Source organism: Neoarius graeffei, chromosome 2 (assembly GCF_027579695.1).
Source record: "Neoarius graeffei isolate fNeoGra1 chromosome 2, fNeoGra1.pri, whole genome shotgun sequence".
NCBI classification, from domain to species: domain Eukaryota; kingdom Metazoa; phylum Chordata; class Actinopteri; order Siluriformes; family Ariidae; genus Neoarius; species Neoarius graeffei.
This window is the reverse complement of record NC_083570.1, coordinates 17,708,009-17,723,728: the sequence shown is the minus strand read 5'-3', so window position 1 is coordinate 17,723,728 and position 15,720 is coordinate 17,708,009. Positions and strand designations below refer to the sequence as shown.

The 15,720-nt window shown below is 43.1% G+C and overlaps 1 protein-coding gene across 2 annotated transcripts in view; it reads right to left on the bottom strand.

Annotated features, from left to right (window-relative positions):
- The window catches only part of kcnk2b (potassium channel, subfamily K, member 2b), a 71,325-nt gene that overhangs the window by 13,602 nt on the left and 42,003 nt on the right, over positions 1–15,720 (bottom strand). Inside the window, exons 4-5 of one of the 2 annotated variants that reach the window (XM_060906895.1) lie at positions 12,455–12,615; positions 3,250–3,451 (exon numbers count right to left, since the gene is read on the bottom strand). In XM_060906895.1, coding sequence (XP_060762878.1) covers positions 3,250–3,451; positions 12,455–12,615 — 363 coding nt within the window. Of the gene's footprint in view, positions 1–3,228; positions 3,452–12,454; positions 12,616–15,720 lie in introns of both variants that reach the window. The other variant, XM_060906901.1, reaches the window with a different exon arrangement.

Genomic DNA, 15,720 nt, shown 5'->3' with positions numbered 1-15,720 from the left:
GAACTACTTTAAGTATACTTCTTGGTCTTAATAACTTGCTTGTTTGCTGAACACAAACATGGTAATAAGTTCTTGTGTTAATGGACCAGACTCCACTTTTGGATCATTAATCGCTTTTGACTGAGAATGCCCTGCATGCATGGTTTGCCTTCTGGCACATCCATACAGTTTTAAATACAATACCTGCAATTAAAAACAATTTGTTTTTATCACATTTATTTAATTCCTGGGCTCCCATCTGTAACAGGGAGTGATGTTGTCTTCCATTAATACACTTTACAATAGATTATTAGATTCTAATAGAATAGATGAGCCAAAATAATTGGGGATCTTTTATAATAGGCCCTGACTCGTTACAAGTATAAATAGGTGGGCCTTAAAGTAGAAAAGGCTGAGAACCCCTGTAATATAGGATTTATTTTGTAGTGTCTATATCTTTAACCCAGCCACATATTTAAAAAAAAAAAGTCTCAATGCTCTTCCAGGTTTTCATCTGTTTGTCCATGTAGAATGATGTCTGCAGCACCAGGTAGTCTGACATGTTGGGAACTCAATGGATGGATAATTTTCCAACTTGTAGGAAAAATCCTTCTTTGATAATGTGTCAGGATCTATCCCATTGCAAAGAGCAACTTTCTGAAGGTATCTTAAACTGTGCATTGGCCTCTAAACTGCAAAAATACAACCCTGATTCGAAAAAAGTTGGGACAAAGTACAAATTGTAAATAAAAACGGAATGCAATGATGCGGAAGTTTCAAAATTCCATATTTTATTCAGAATAGAACATAGATGACATATCAAATGTTTAAACTGAGAAAATGTATCATTTAAAGAGAAAAATTAGGTGATTTTTAAATTTCATGACCACAACACATCTCAAAAAAGTTGGGACAAGGCCATGTTTACCACTGTGAGACATCCCCTTTTCTCTTTACAACAGTCTGTAAACGTTTGGGGACTGAGGAGACAAGTTGCTCAAGTTTAGGGATAGGAATGTTAACCCATTCTTGTCTAATGTAGGATTCTAGTTGCTCAACTGTCTTAGGTTTTTTTTGTCGTATCTTCCGTTTTATGATGCGCCAAATGTTTTCTATGGGTGAAAGATCTGGACTGCAGGCTGGCCAGTTCAGTACCCGGACCCTTCTTCTATGCATCCATGATGTTGTAATTGATGCAGTATGTGGTTTGGCATTGTCATGTTGGAAAAGGCAAGTTCTTCCCTGAAAGAGACGTCGTCTGGATGGGAGCATATGTTGCTCTAGAACCTGGATATACCTTTCAGCATTGATGGTGTCTTTCCAGATGTGTAAGCTGCCCATGCCACACGCACTAATGCAACCCCATACCATCAGAGATGCAGGCTTCTGAACTGAGCGCTGATAACAACTTGGGTCGTCCTTCTCCTCTTTAGTCCGAATGACACGGCGTCCCTGATTTCCATAAAGAACTTCAAATTTTGATTCGTCTGACCACAGAACAGTTTTCCACTTTGCCGCAGTCCATTGTAAATGAGCCTTGGCCCAGAGAAGATGTCTGCGCTTCTGGATCTTGTTTAGATACGGCTTCTTCTTTGAACTATAGAGTTTTAGCTGGCAACGGTGGATGGCACGGTGAATTGTGTTCACAGATAATGTTCTCTGGAAATATTCCTGAGCCCATTTTGTGATTTCCAATACAGAAGCATGCCTGTATGTGATGCAGCGCCGTCTAAGGGCCCGAAGATCACGGGCACCCAGTATGGTTTTCCGGCCTTGACCCTTACGCACAGAGATTCTTCCAGATTCTCTGAATCTTTTGATGATATTATGCACTGTAGATGATGATATGTTCAAACTCTTTGCAATTTTACACTGTCGAACTCCTTTCTGATATTGCTCCACTATTTGTCGGCGCAGAATTAGGGGGATTGGTGATCCTCTTCCCATCTTTTCTTCTGAGAGCCGCTGACACTCCAAGATGCTCTTTTTATACCCAGTCATGTTAATGACCTATTGCCAATTGACCTAATGAGTTGCAGTTTGGTCCTCCAGCTGTTCCTTTTCTGTACCTTTAACTTTTCCAGCTTCTTATTGCCCCTGTCCCAACTTTTTTGAGATGTGTTGCTGTCATGAAATTTCAAATGAGCCAATATTTGGCATGAAATTTCAAAATGTCTCACTTTCGACATTTGATATGTTGTCTATGTTCTATTGTGAATACAATATGAGTTTTTGAGATTTGAAAATTATTGCTTTCCGTTTTTATTTATAATTTGTACTTTGTCCCAACTTTTTTGGAATCGGGGTTGTTGGAGACGGTTTCGCTAGCTCTTTGCAGAAATTGGTTTGCCTGACCACCACTTCATTCACTGTAATGCCGCTTTTCCACTACAAACGCGGGTGAGTCGGGCTGAGCCGTGCCGTGCTGAGTCGAGCTGAGTGAGGCTATTGGAGTTGCATTTCGACTACAACCGTGCTGAACCGTGCTGGCTGGAAGTGGGTGGACACATTGGGTGGAGTTAGCGAAAGTGGGTGGACGTCACGTGATGTCATTAAGCAGCGCAAACAGTGACATCAGTGATCTTTTAAGCGGTAGTCTCACAACCCGAATAGTAAACAATAAACATGGAGGACATGGAGTCGTTAGTGTTGCTGGTCTTGGTTCTGTGGCTTGTTGTCACCGACAACGCCAACAGATACTGGCAAGAGCGTATAGATGAGGCGAGGCGCATAAGGCTTCAGAAATTCTCGTAATTCGTAATTCTCCTTCTTCCGGGTTTACGGTGTTTACAGATCCCAGCGTGCTCGCGGGGCGTGTGTGGGCATGTGAGGACACTCCTCCTCACCGATCAGTGCACAGGGGAGTGTCTGCTCACGCCCCCAGCCTCACTCGGCTTGCTTTGGCTCGCTTCAGCCCCACTCCAAAACGGTGCGAGTTTTAGGGGCTAAGCAGGGCTGAAGCGAGCTGAGTCGTGCTGTTTTTTGGTAGTCGAAACGCGAGCCGTGTCGGGCTGAAGTGAGCTGAAGCGAGCTGAAGTGAGCTGAAAAAGGGTAGTGGAAAAGGGCCATTTATAAACTTGCAAGCAAAAGTCATGTGACTGAAAACAACCTATAATGATCAACAATGTGCTATATAAATACTCACTGAACTCCCCGGTTTCTGCATGGCCACAATGTTTATTGACTATTTTCAGTCTCCTAGTAAATGAAAAATGTAATATATAAAGTAATAAATGTGTTGTTATTTACCATTGCTGTCCTGGTGGTGACGGCGTTCGCCCTCCCCTGCAACGAAATCGCCAAAGCCGATGGTAGTCAAGGTGATGACGACGAAGTAAATGGCCTCTAGGGCGCTCCAGCCTTCAATGTGCTTGAAGATGATGGCTGGCAACGTGACGAAAAGGAGGCAGCCAAAGAGGATGAAGAGCACCGTAGAGATCACACGGATCTTCGTCTGACTCACATTCCACTTCTGTAGTGAGGGAGAAATATGATAATTAACCTGCATTCCATTAGCTGAGTCTGGTGTGTAAAATCGATGGTCTGAGATCACAGTGAAAGTCAGCTCCCTCAAATGGATTCCAGTCCTTTGTGCTTTGCTTTATTGTGTGTTTGAATGTTTATTAGGTTCAGAAGATAGAGGATCCACTTAATTGACTGAAAGATTGAATTCTCTTCAGTGCTGAATAATGGAAATTCAAGAAGTATTTTTATCTACCGTAGAAGGCTTTCCAGAAAACAGACAGTTCTGTTTAATTAAATTCACTTTATCTTATCTGTAAAGCCTGACTTATTTTTATTACAGGAAATAATATTGAGGAATAAAAGAGGACAGGGCCTGGTGTTAAGGGGGAGGGAAAAAAAATCCCTGACGGAATGGTGTGGCATGGCCTGACACGAAGCGGAGTTACTGTTACCACCCAGAAGTGGAAACTTTTCCAATAACAGCACATCTTGATGTATATTGTATTCCTCACTTGGGAAGATGTCAGGGGAAACATCTCATCTCATCTCATTATCTCTAGCCACTTTATTCTTCTACAGGGTCGCAGGCTTGTGACCCTGTCAGAGGAAACAACCTAGCCTTTTTGGACTGCAGTGTACACATCAAACGAGACAGAAGCCTTAGCATCGAGGACTACTGGAAACCCCCACACACAGACCAGTACCTACTGTTTGACTCTCACCACCCACTGGAACACAAATTGGGGGTCATTAGGACCTTACATCACAGGGCTCAGAACATTCCTACAGTGGTAGAGGAAAAAGAGAAGGAGCAAAAACGCATCAAGGAAGTACTTCAGAAAAGTGGGCATCCCAACTGGGCTTTCAGCAAGACTGGAAAAAGAAACATAACGGACAGGGAAGAAAACCGTAACAAATGCAAGAACATTGTCATTCCTTACATTTCTGGACTATCTGAGAAATTCAGGAGGATCTTCTACAAACACAACATCCCTGTATACTTCAGACACAGTAACACTCTGAGGCAGAAATTGGTCCACCCTAAGGACAGAATACCCAGACACAAACAGGACAATGTAGTGTATGCAGTTCAATGCAGTGAGGAATGCATAGACCTGTATATTGGGGAAACGAAACAACTGCTTCACAAGCACATAGCTGAACACAGGAGAGCCAGTTCCTCAGGCCAGAACACTGCAGTCTATCTTCATCTCCATAACAAAGGACACTCGTTTCAGGACTGCAATGTATGCATTTTAGCCAGAGAAGACCAGTGGTTTGAAAGAGGAGTAAAAGAAGCCATCTTCATCAACCTGGATCGACCATCACTGAACAGAGGAGGTGGTCTGAGACACCACTTATCAGCCACCTACAATGCAGTCCTTGGCACACTTCCCAGGAAACTGAATACACATCCACACCAAAACTCAGCTGACTTCAGTGACTCACATGATGGCAGAGAGAACCAATGACCCACAGATCACCCTAATGACTCTCTAGGCTGCTGTTCACACCCGGCCTCCAGTGACCCTAACACCTACAGGATGACTGAGAGGGTCAACGACCCATGTGACCTCAATGATTCTCTTTAGGGTTGCTTTTGGTCCACTAGAGGAGAAATATCTGGAACTCCCCGCTAGTCAGAGAGAACTGAAGAAGCCTTTCAGATGAGAGGTGAAACATCTTCAAGGATTTCAATCAAGTCCAGTTGCCTTCTTTAGCACCTACGGGTTACGATGACCTGGATGACTGAGAACCTTCACAGATATGTACTTACACTACCGTTCAAAAGTTTGGGGTCACCCAGACAATTTTGTGTTTTCCATGAAAAGTCACAACTTTATTTACCACCATAAGTTGTAAAATTAATAGAAAATATAGTCAAGACATTTTTCTGGCCATTTTGAGCATTTAATCGACCCCACAAATGTGATGCTCCAGAAACTCAATCTGCTCAAAGGAAGGTCAGTTTTATAGCTTCTCTAAAGAGCTCAACTGTTTTCAGCTGTGCTAACATGATTGTACAAGGGTTTTCTAATCCTCCATTAGCCTTCTGAGGCAATGAGCAAACACATTGTACCATTAGAACACTGGAGTGAGAGTTGCTGGAAATGGGCCTCTATACACCTATGTAGATATTGCACCAAAAACCAGACATTTGCAGCTAGAATAGTCATTTACCACATTAGCAATGTATAGAGTGGATTTCTGATTAGTTTAAAGTGATCTTCATTGAAAAGAACAGTGCTTTTCTTTCAAAAATAAGGAAATTTCAAAGTGTCCCAAACTTTTGAACAGTAGTGTAGATGTTTATCTGAAGGGTTGGCACATGAGAATGTATAATGGATGAACAGAAATGGACTTCTGGATGGATAGATGTTTGAAGGGATAGACAGAGGGTGGGATGGATGGATGGACACATGAGTTATGGACAGAGGGATGGATAAATAATATATAGTTAAGATTTATTGAAAGGATTGACACAATGGATAAATGGATGGATGGATGTTTGAAGGGAGAGATAGAGTGTCAGACTGATGGATGGACACATGAATTTATGGAGGGATGGATGAATAATATATAGTTAATGTCTATAGTGAGGTTTGACAGTGTATAATGCATAGATGGCGGGATGGATTGAATGAATCCATGGATGGATGGATGGATGGTTTTATATATATATATATATATATATATATATATATATATATATATATATATATATATATATATATATTATAGGAAGGTTTGGTACATGGGAATGCTCTTTCCAGCATGATGGCGCACCATGTCACATATAAATATACATTGCTCCTGGATCGTTGGGAGAAGTTGCTCTTGGAGGATGTTTTGATACCATTCTTTGTTCATGGCAGTGTTCTTAGGCAAAATTGTGAGTGAGCTCACTCCCTATGATGAGAAGTAACCCCACAAATGAATAGTCTCAGGATGCTTTACTGTTGGCATGATACAAGACTTGTGGTAGCGCTCACCTTTTCTTCTCTGGACAGTCATTTTTCCAGATGTCCCAAACAGTCTGAAGGGGGCTTCATCAGAGAAAATAACTTTTTGCAGGACTTTTTGCAGACTGCAGAGGACTGGGGTAAAGTTATTTTCTCTGATGAAGCCCCCTTTGGACTGTTTGGGACGTCTGGAAAAATGATTTTCTGGAGAAGAATCCAGCATGCCAGGATGAATTGCACGAGTCTTGAAAAAGAAGGGTCAACGCTGTAAATATTGACTCTGCATAAACTTTATGTATTTGTCAATAAAAGCCTTTGAAACTTATGAAATGCTTAGAATTGTACTTCAGTATACCATAGAAACATTTGAAAAAGAAGATTGTGGCAGCGGGGGCATGGTCAAGTGTCGGTCTGTGATCGGAGGGCGGAATCAGGGAAGGTAAGTGGCAGAATCCCTGCACCTGATGTCAGTTAACCTGTGTTTGTGTCTTCCCCAGTGACCGCGCCCTATATAAGGAGAGAGAGAGAGCAGAGGAAGGGAGCTCTCTCCCCAACCAGATGACTGATGTGTGTGTGCGTGTGTCTGTGTGGCTGGGAGGTTGTGTTCAACTGAAATGTGTCACAATAAAGAGTTTTTGCAACTCAGTTCTGGCCTGCCGTACTTCTGTGCTCCACCCACACGCTCAAAGTCCTACAAAGATCTAAAAACACCGAAGCAGCAAACTTTGTGAAAACCAAAATTTGGGTCAGTCACAAAACTTTTGGCCATGACTGTAGATAGTCTATGGATACAAAAATACACTGATTGATTCATACTGGGGGCGGTGCAGTGGTGTAGTGGTTAGCACTATCGCCTCACAGCAAGAAGGTTCCGGGTTCGAGCCCAGTGGCCGACGAGGGCCTTTCTGTGCGGAGTTTGCATGTTCTCCCCATGTCCGCGTGGGTTTCCTCTGGGTGCTCCGGTTTCCCCCACAGTCCAAAGACATGCAGGTTAGGTTAACTGGTGACTCTAAATTGACCGTAGGTGTGAATGTGAGTGTGAATGGTTGTCTGTGTCTATGTGTCAGCCCTGTGATGACCTGGTGACTTGTCCAGGCTGTACCCCGCCTTTCGCCCATAGTCAGCTGGGATAGGCTCCAGCTTGCCTGCGACCCTGTAGGACAGGATAAGTGGCTACAGATAATGGATGGATGATTCATACTGCCCTGTCCCCTCTTTTTCATCTTTTGGTATAACCCAACTTTCCAAGCATCTTTCTAGAACATGTTTTTTTATCAACTGGTGTATTTCTTTTTGGCTTGATATGCATTAATATTGCAGAGTGTTTTCTCTATTCCATGAGCCTTAGGTACTTTTATATAGTGATGAAACAAGTCAAAGCTTGTTGAAGGTCTTCTGGCAAATTCTTATTCCAGGGAGTGAGCCAAAAAGACAAGGATATAAATATTACATATGGTAAGAATGTTAGCTTGGCTTTATCATCTATAACCATCTACCATCTACTTTTAGAGATGTCAGACTTTCACTGACTTTAAAAATGTGCTTCGAAGTAAATAAAAAAATCCTGAAAATTCCTGAAAACTTTCCCATGCCAAAAAACTTTTGAGTGTTACTGGAGACTCCTTCCATCAATTTTAAATCAATATCTCCTTACAGAAAGCCCTCGTCAGGAATTCCTTTCCTTGGCGTATGCTGCATTTCCAAGCATGACAAGGTGGCATTTGTGTTTTAAGTTCACGTCATGTGATTTTGTTTCGATTCTAGTCTTGTCTCCGCCCCTGCCATTGATGTATGTCCATGTGTTCTCAACATAGATCTTGACTGATGTGTTTATTAGGGACTGAGCACTGAAGGTGTGTGGCCTCCGGTGTCCACCAGAGGGCGCTGGACCCAGGTGCAAGGCCCTATTGTTTTCCTAAGGATTCCTCTTCTTATTCTTTTCTTCAAGACTTGGCCATTTTTCAGGTGGTTCTCATGGGTGGAAAACTCATGAAATTTGGTACACACATCAGTCCTGGCCACTGCTACTCAGGGATAGAAGCTTGGCCCCGGGTGTGTCCGAGGAATTCCATAGCACCTCCATATGTCATTGAGGCTTTGTCCAGTATATATTTTCACCTATCCGTGTCAAATTTGGTAGGTGTGTGGGGTAACAAAAGACAAACAAAATTGTAATGTTCAACAGGAAGTGAGTTATTTTGGGTTTTGTGCATTTTGGTACGTGCTACATTTTGATCTTCTCCTCCTTGGCAGTTTGTTGGATTCATGCCAGATTTAGTATACCGGAGATGCTCGGGCCCTTCATCGCCACTTGCGGTTATATTTTATATGTTGTATTTTTTCTGGTTTGATTGTTTCCATGTTTCTGAGTACGGATCATCCTGGTTTGTTGCTGCCTGCCTGTTTTCTGGCCCCCAAAGGACTTTCACAATGACGGACTCCCTCATACTGGCCGAGATCTACCATCCTGGCATCCCCCCGGAAGATCTCTGGGCCACACCAAAATGGCATCCAACATTGGCAGCACCTCACAAAGAGGTGCACCATCCACCTGCTCTTCACATCTTTCACTCACTCGCTGCTTTTTTCCACCCTTCCCACTGCGAGAAACTCCACAAAGAAAAGCGTATAATATTTGCAAGCTGCTCTAATGTCAATTCAGAGGGAGCAGATGTCGAGGCAAAATTCCCAGATCAAGCCGTGACGCACATAAACAGAGCTGTGATAAAGTGAACACAATGCTATTTGATGGTCCTGTGAGGATAGTCAGCGAAAGTACAGCATGAATTATGTCTGAAAGTGAGCACTTCTCTCAGGACAAATGATCCAACACAGCCTACAAGCAGCTGACTCGACATTTCAGGCCACAGTAATGATGCCAAATTTCAGAGGAAAAAAAAAGCAATACATATACACAGTGGGTGAAATGGCTTGTCAGAGAAACTGTGAGTCAGCAAAGTGGAGCTCGATTCTCTGTGTGTTGAATGTGTGAACTGGCCCAAGACTAATAAATTAATCGCAATAACCCAAAGCACATTATCACATAATGCACCCAGTGTGTCACGTGTATTTATTTTATTTTTACTTTAAACCTTTTTTCAGATTCCTGAACACAGATTGAATTTAGTGAGTGTTATGCTTCTAAACAGCTAATAGTCCAGTACAGTACACTACACTTGCTGGCCACTTTATTACGAACAACCATCCATCCACTTGCTGTTTTATGCAGTTATCTAATCAGCTGATCCCTTGACAACATCACAACACATACAATCACACAGATACAGATCAAGAGGTTCACTTAATGTTCACAATGTTCAAACATCAGAATGGGAAAAATTGTGATCTCAAAGTATGACTTTCTTTCACTGTGGCATGGGTGTTGGTTTGAGCCAGATGGACTGGTTTGAGTATCGCTGGGCTTCATGTGATGTCACATCCGCCTCATTAGTTATTCAAAACTTTAGCTGGTGGTCTACCAAAGCTCAGTTGACGAAACGTTTGTACGGAGAAGGTGCATTGCTCGCATGAAAAATGGATTGTGCTGTTTTAGGTTGTTCGAATTGATCAAACCATGAAACTGATAAAAGTTTCTTCAGGGTTTCCCGTGAACTAATAAAAAAAGGGTGAACGAACACAGGATTTCACAAAAAGACGTCGAGAAAGGTGGCTTTTGAACCTCTCACTGAAATCGAAGCATGCTCGAGTTTGCAGTGATCACCTGGTGAAAGGTTTGTATATCCCTCTCAGCTATGTCCTTAGTGTTTTCCAAGTACTTTTCTTGCTATGTGTCATTATTTTACGGTATATTTTTTTAGTCACGAAGTGCTAAAGTCCCCAGCTGTTTCTTTGTTTCCTCCTCACTCCTCATAAAGTTCATATGCATGAAGGTCGTGACAAAATTCTTCCCCAGTCATACAGTTGCAATGCGCCGTGATCACTTCTCCGATTTGTTTAACTAAGATCCAGGTCTTGAAAGGGGTTTCTGATGATCTTTGTGAATGATTTACCTGAGAGATAAGAGCCAACACAAGTGAGAATCAAGCTGACTGTTGTTTGTTCTTCAACTTGTTGTTGCACTTCAACTTGCAGCGCTTCGTTAGAAAGACGCGAACGAAAAGCTTAAGGCAAACGAACGGCAAAAGCAATATAGGATTCATTCGGCAGTGACTTGATAGCGAGGTCCTTTACCCAGCCGCGTAGAAAAAAGTTGTAAGCCTCCATACTCTTCCATGCTTTCATGTGTTTTGCGGTGTAGAAGGATGTCTGCAACACCAGGTAATTCGAGATTCGAGTCGGGGAACTCGACTGAAGGGTAGTTTTCGAGATCGTATGACAAATCCTTCTTTCCCAGACTGTATTCCATTGCACATAGCAATCTTCTGAATATATCTAAAGTGAGCAGTGGCTTCTAGATTACGAGTGTACTCTGATAAGTTATTGCTAGTTGTTTGCACTACGGCAGCCGATTAGACCACCAGCTATTTCACGTCCAGTAAAACCTTCCACTAAGAAAAGTCACATGACTGAAACCCAGCAATTTCAGAAACTGCTGATCTCCTGGGGTTTTCACACACAACAGTCTCTAGAGTTTACACGCAATGGTACGAAAAACAAAAAACATCGAACGAGTGAGCGACACTTCTGTGGGTAGAAACAAACGCTCAGTTGATAAGAGAGGTCAGAGGACACTTTGACTGTCACACTTGCTTCTTAATTTTGCACCAAAACCTAGTAGCCTTCATTATGCTTTCTTTTTTAGTCTGAAAAGTGTTCTCTTATGTAATATGCTGCTCAGATATGAACATTTTCTTTTTTCTGTAACATTTAATTTTGTGCTGGAGAAAAAAAAACAAACGTTTGGAACTCTAAAATGTTTTTGTAATGTTTTGACGTCATAAAATAAAAATCTGTAGCAAAGTTTGTATGAAAAAAACCCCATAGGGTGCCGAAGACTTTTGTACAATACTGTATATTTTAAAAAATGCAAATCATGGAGATGCAATATTTTACTGAAAATAGTACAAAGACAACATATCAGTTGTTTTTTTTTTTTCAAAACAATAATTCCAACTTTTTTGGAATTGGGGTTGTACTACAGGTTCTCGCCAGACTTGTAGTACTTGAGTCTGACTCGTGCCCTAATTTTAAGGACTCGTGACTTGACTTGAACTTGAGCACTGATGACTCGGACTTGCGTATTAACTGCATTCGGACTGGAGACGAGGACTTGGATTTTTTCTTTATTTTTTTGTAACATGCCATAATAATTTGCCATAAGATATTTATATTTACATTAATTTTTATACTAATTTTGTCCAAGAGAATGCACATCCACCTGTTCGTACGTCATGTTCAGGAACAAACGAACGTTAATGGCGCTAAAATGCCTGGAGAGAACGCCGCTAGGATTGTCCGCTTTGCTTATACAGACTTCTTGTGCAGTGGGAAAAAATGCACTGCTACAGTATGTGTTCCATAATGTAGAAGAACTATCGAGGAGACAACGGGGACGACCTCGAACTTCAATCGTCGTTTGGCGAAACTCTACCCAGAGAAGGAAGTGATGCGCTATGTTCATTGCTCTGTTGATAGCAGGGCTTGTGTTGGACTTGACTCGGATCAGTAGTGGACTCGAGTCAAAATTTTCTTTAATGACTTGGACTTGAACACTGGGGACTCGAGACTGGACTCAGACTTGAGGTTTAGTGACTTGACTACAATGCTGGTTCTGTGAGTGGAACAAACGCCTTGTTGAGAAGAGAGGTCAGAGGAAAATGGCCAGATTGAGCAGTTCGAGTTGCCAGGAAGGATATAGTAACTTGTATAATCACTCTTTACAGCCATGGTGAGCAGAAAAGCATCTCAGCATGCAACAGCAGAAGAACACATTGGGTTCCAGTCCTACAGCCAAGAACAGGAATCTTAGAATCAAGAACAGGTTCCTGTTCAAGTGACCAGTGAGTGTAGATGGAATATATTGGATGGATGGATCTCGCAATACTCTTGTTTTTTTTTAACTCTCTCTTTTTTTATTATTCACTCACCACAATCATCTTCTCCACTTTAGCGATGCCCTTTCCGAATATGGTCCCCAGCTGGTCGCCCACTCCTGCGAGCAGGAATCCGAACAGAGGGATTCCAAGCAGAGCATACACTATGCAGAATATCCGGCCTCCTTCCGTTTGAGGGGAAATGTTCCCGAATCCTGCGGGAGAAACAGGATGCTGAAACAGAGTGCAAAATCCAAGTGCCAGTACATATACTGTGTGTCATTTAAAGCATGCGGGATAGAGTAGTTTCTTTAAGCCTGTCATAAACATCATTTTCAAAAACACCATAAAAACCATAATGAGATTTGAAATCTTGTCTTGGATTAATTAAAGGTAGAAGATGCAGGACATGACGGTTTATAATCAGTATTAATGTTAAAGCATATGGATAGTGTGTGTGTATGTGTTTCTATATATTTCAGCACTCCTGCCAAAGAAAGAAAGCACTAGGCGATCTGAATTCATCTTAAGCACCCGTGAAGCATAGATCCGAATACCCAGAACTTCATATCCCCTACTTTTTCTTCTCGATACATTTCACAGACAGCGAACTGAACATAATTTTCGTCACTATTATTGCGTTATGGGATTAAGACTGACTATCATTCAGGAAAGATTTAAAAAGAAAAAAGTAAGTGCTGTATTAATACATGTCCTCACCTATCTTTTTTTTTTTTCAAAATGCTCAATTGTCGATTGGTGAGGTTAAGTGGGTGAGTAATGAGTAAGACAGGCTGATAAAGCATGAAAGGAGAAATCTGAGAAAATTTGAATGGATGACAGGGGGAAGAAAAAAAAGCACAGCTAATGGAGCAGAAATGAAAGCCGGATCAGATCAAATGTGAGATGGGGTGAGGAGTGGAAAGATGTGTGTGGGTAAGATGTCAGGACTAATAGCCTGGGAGAGTCGAGAAGAGCCTTTTTCAGATAACAGAGCTGAGAATAGGCACCAAATGAACACTGCAAAAACCCATCCTAATAAGGAAAAACATAATAAATTTGAGAACATTTAGACTATAATCAAGTGAAATAATCTGCCAGTGCAGTAAGATAATTACACTTGGTAAGACATCTTAGAATAAGTTGGTTGCAATCTAGAACTAGGTTTAATAATCTCAAAATTGGTGTCTTGTTTTCTTCTAATAAGAAATGCTAGATTGTTTCAACTATTTTCAAGATATTTTCACTTGATAAGTGTGGCAGCGGGGGCGTGGTCAAGCGTCGGTCTGTGAACGGAGGGCGGAGTCAGGGAAGGTAAGTGGCAGAATCACTGCACCTGATGTCAGTTAATCTGTGTTTGTGTGTCTTTCCCAGTGACTGCGCCCTATATAAGGAGAGAGAAAGCAGAGGAAGGGACCTCTCTCCCCAACCAGACGACTGATGTGTGTGTCTGGGAGGTTGTGGTCGACTGAAAAGTGTCACAGTAAAGAGTTTTTGCAACTCAGTTCTGGCCTGCCGTACTTCTGTGCTCCACCCACCCGCTCAAAGTCTTACAGTGGTGCTGAAACCCGGGAAGGAGCACAGAGGAGAACAGCCCCATGGAGTCCTCCCCCTTCGCGGACCTGATCCACGCCCCAACAGAGCCAGCACCAGGCGCTGGTTGCCCTCCGAAAGGAGCAAGTGCAAAGGTTCGAGGCCCTGGTGCTGGCACAACAGGAAGATCGTCAGGCGTTCCGGCACCTCCTCACGTCGGCAGGATCCACCACCCCCACCGCCGCGGGCCCTCCCCACCTCACCCTAACGAAGATGGGCCCACATGACGACCCCGAGGCCTTCCTAGCGCTCTTCGAGCAAGCAGCAGAGGCCTGGGGCTGGCCGGTGGAACAGATCGCGGTGCGCCTCCTCCCCCTGTTAACAGGCAAAGCGCAGCTGGCCGCACTACAGCTCCCTGCCGACAGCCGGCTGGTCTACATGGACCTGCACCGGGCCATCCTCCAGCGTGTGGGGTGCACCCCAGAACAACAACGCCAGCGCTTCCGCGCTCTACGCCTAGAGGAGGTCAGCCGCCCGTTCGCGTTTGGCCAGCAACTCCGGGACGCCTGCCGGCGGTGGCTGAGGGCTGACAACTACGACGCCAAGGGAAATGTCAACAGGGCTCGAAATTCGCGGTGGTCTGGTTGCCCGAGGCAACTTAATTTGTCATTTGGCGGGTAATTCCTGTCACTAGGCAGCCCGGCTGGATAGTTGAAAATAAAAAATATATATGAAGCAAAGATTCAGACTAGGGCTGTACGATATATCTCCAAAAATTGTGTGAGATACATAAAATTATTATATCGTAACTATCGAGTATTTTATGGTCATCTGCTGACTTGTGTTTGTTTCGTGTTTGTTTAAAACCTTTTTCGGTGGTTTTCTCCCTGTCCCTCAGGCAGTAACGTGAGAGGCTGCCTAAGGGTAAAAAAAACAATAACGTCACACACTCACCAACCAATCCCGGGCGACATCTCGGTGCTGAAAGGAACTTCCGGGCAGTGTTGCCAGATTGGGCGGTTTCCCTCCCAATTGGGAGGTTTTATGTGCATTTTGGCGGGTTTTGAACATATTTTGGTCTGGAAAATGTCAGCAGCATCTGGCAACACTGCTTGCGGGAAGATTTCCTATTTCTGATTTACAGCGCTGACTCAGTTCGTGCAATCGCTGGTGCTGCAGAGGCTACCGTGTAAGCTCTGTCAATTTCAGCGACAAATTAAAAATGGAAGCGGATGATTTGGTTCCTAAAAGAACTAGTAAGGGGTCAGTCATCTGGCATTTTTTTGGATATCGTGAGGAGGACATGGAACAGCAAATGCCAGTTTGTAAAGTATGCAAAAAAAAAATCAAAATACTCGGGTCTTGAAATAAATGCACATTAATCATGAACAATGGTAACTACTCTCTTTTGTGTTATTTTTGACAGAAGTAAAATTCATACATGAACAAATTTTGGCGAGTTGATTTTCTGTTTGGCTAGTTACTTTGGAAGGTAACTAGTCCGACTGGCTGGTAAAAAAAAATATGAATTTCGAGCCCTGGTCGATCTGGTGGCACTGGAGCAGTTCATCGCCCGACTTCCCAAAGGGACCGCGGAGTGGGTCCAGTGCCATTGCTCGGTGTCACTGGATCAGGCAATCGAGTTGGCGGAGGATCATTTGGCAGCTGTTCCCACGGCAGGATTGCAGATCTCCTCTTCTCCTCTCTCTCTCTCTCCCCTTCTGTGTCTCGTCCTCACCCCGTTCCCCCACCGCAGAGGCAGGGGCCGGCTCCACCCCAGCTGGCCC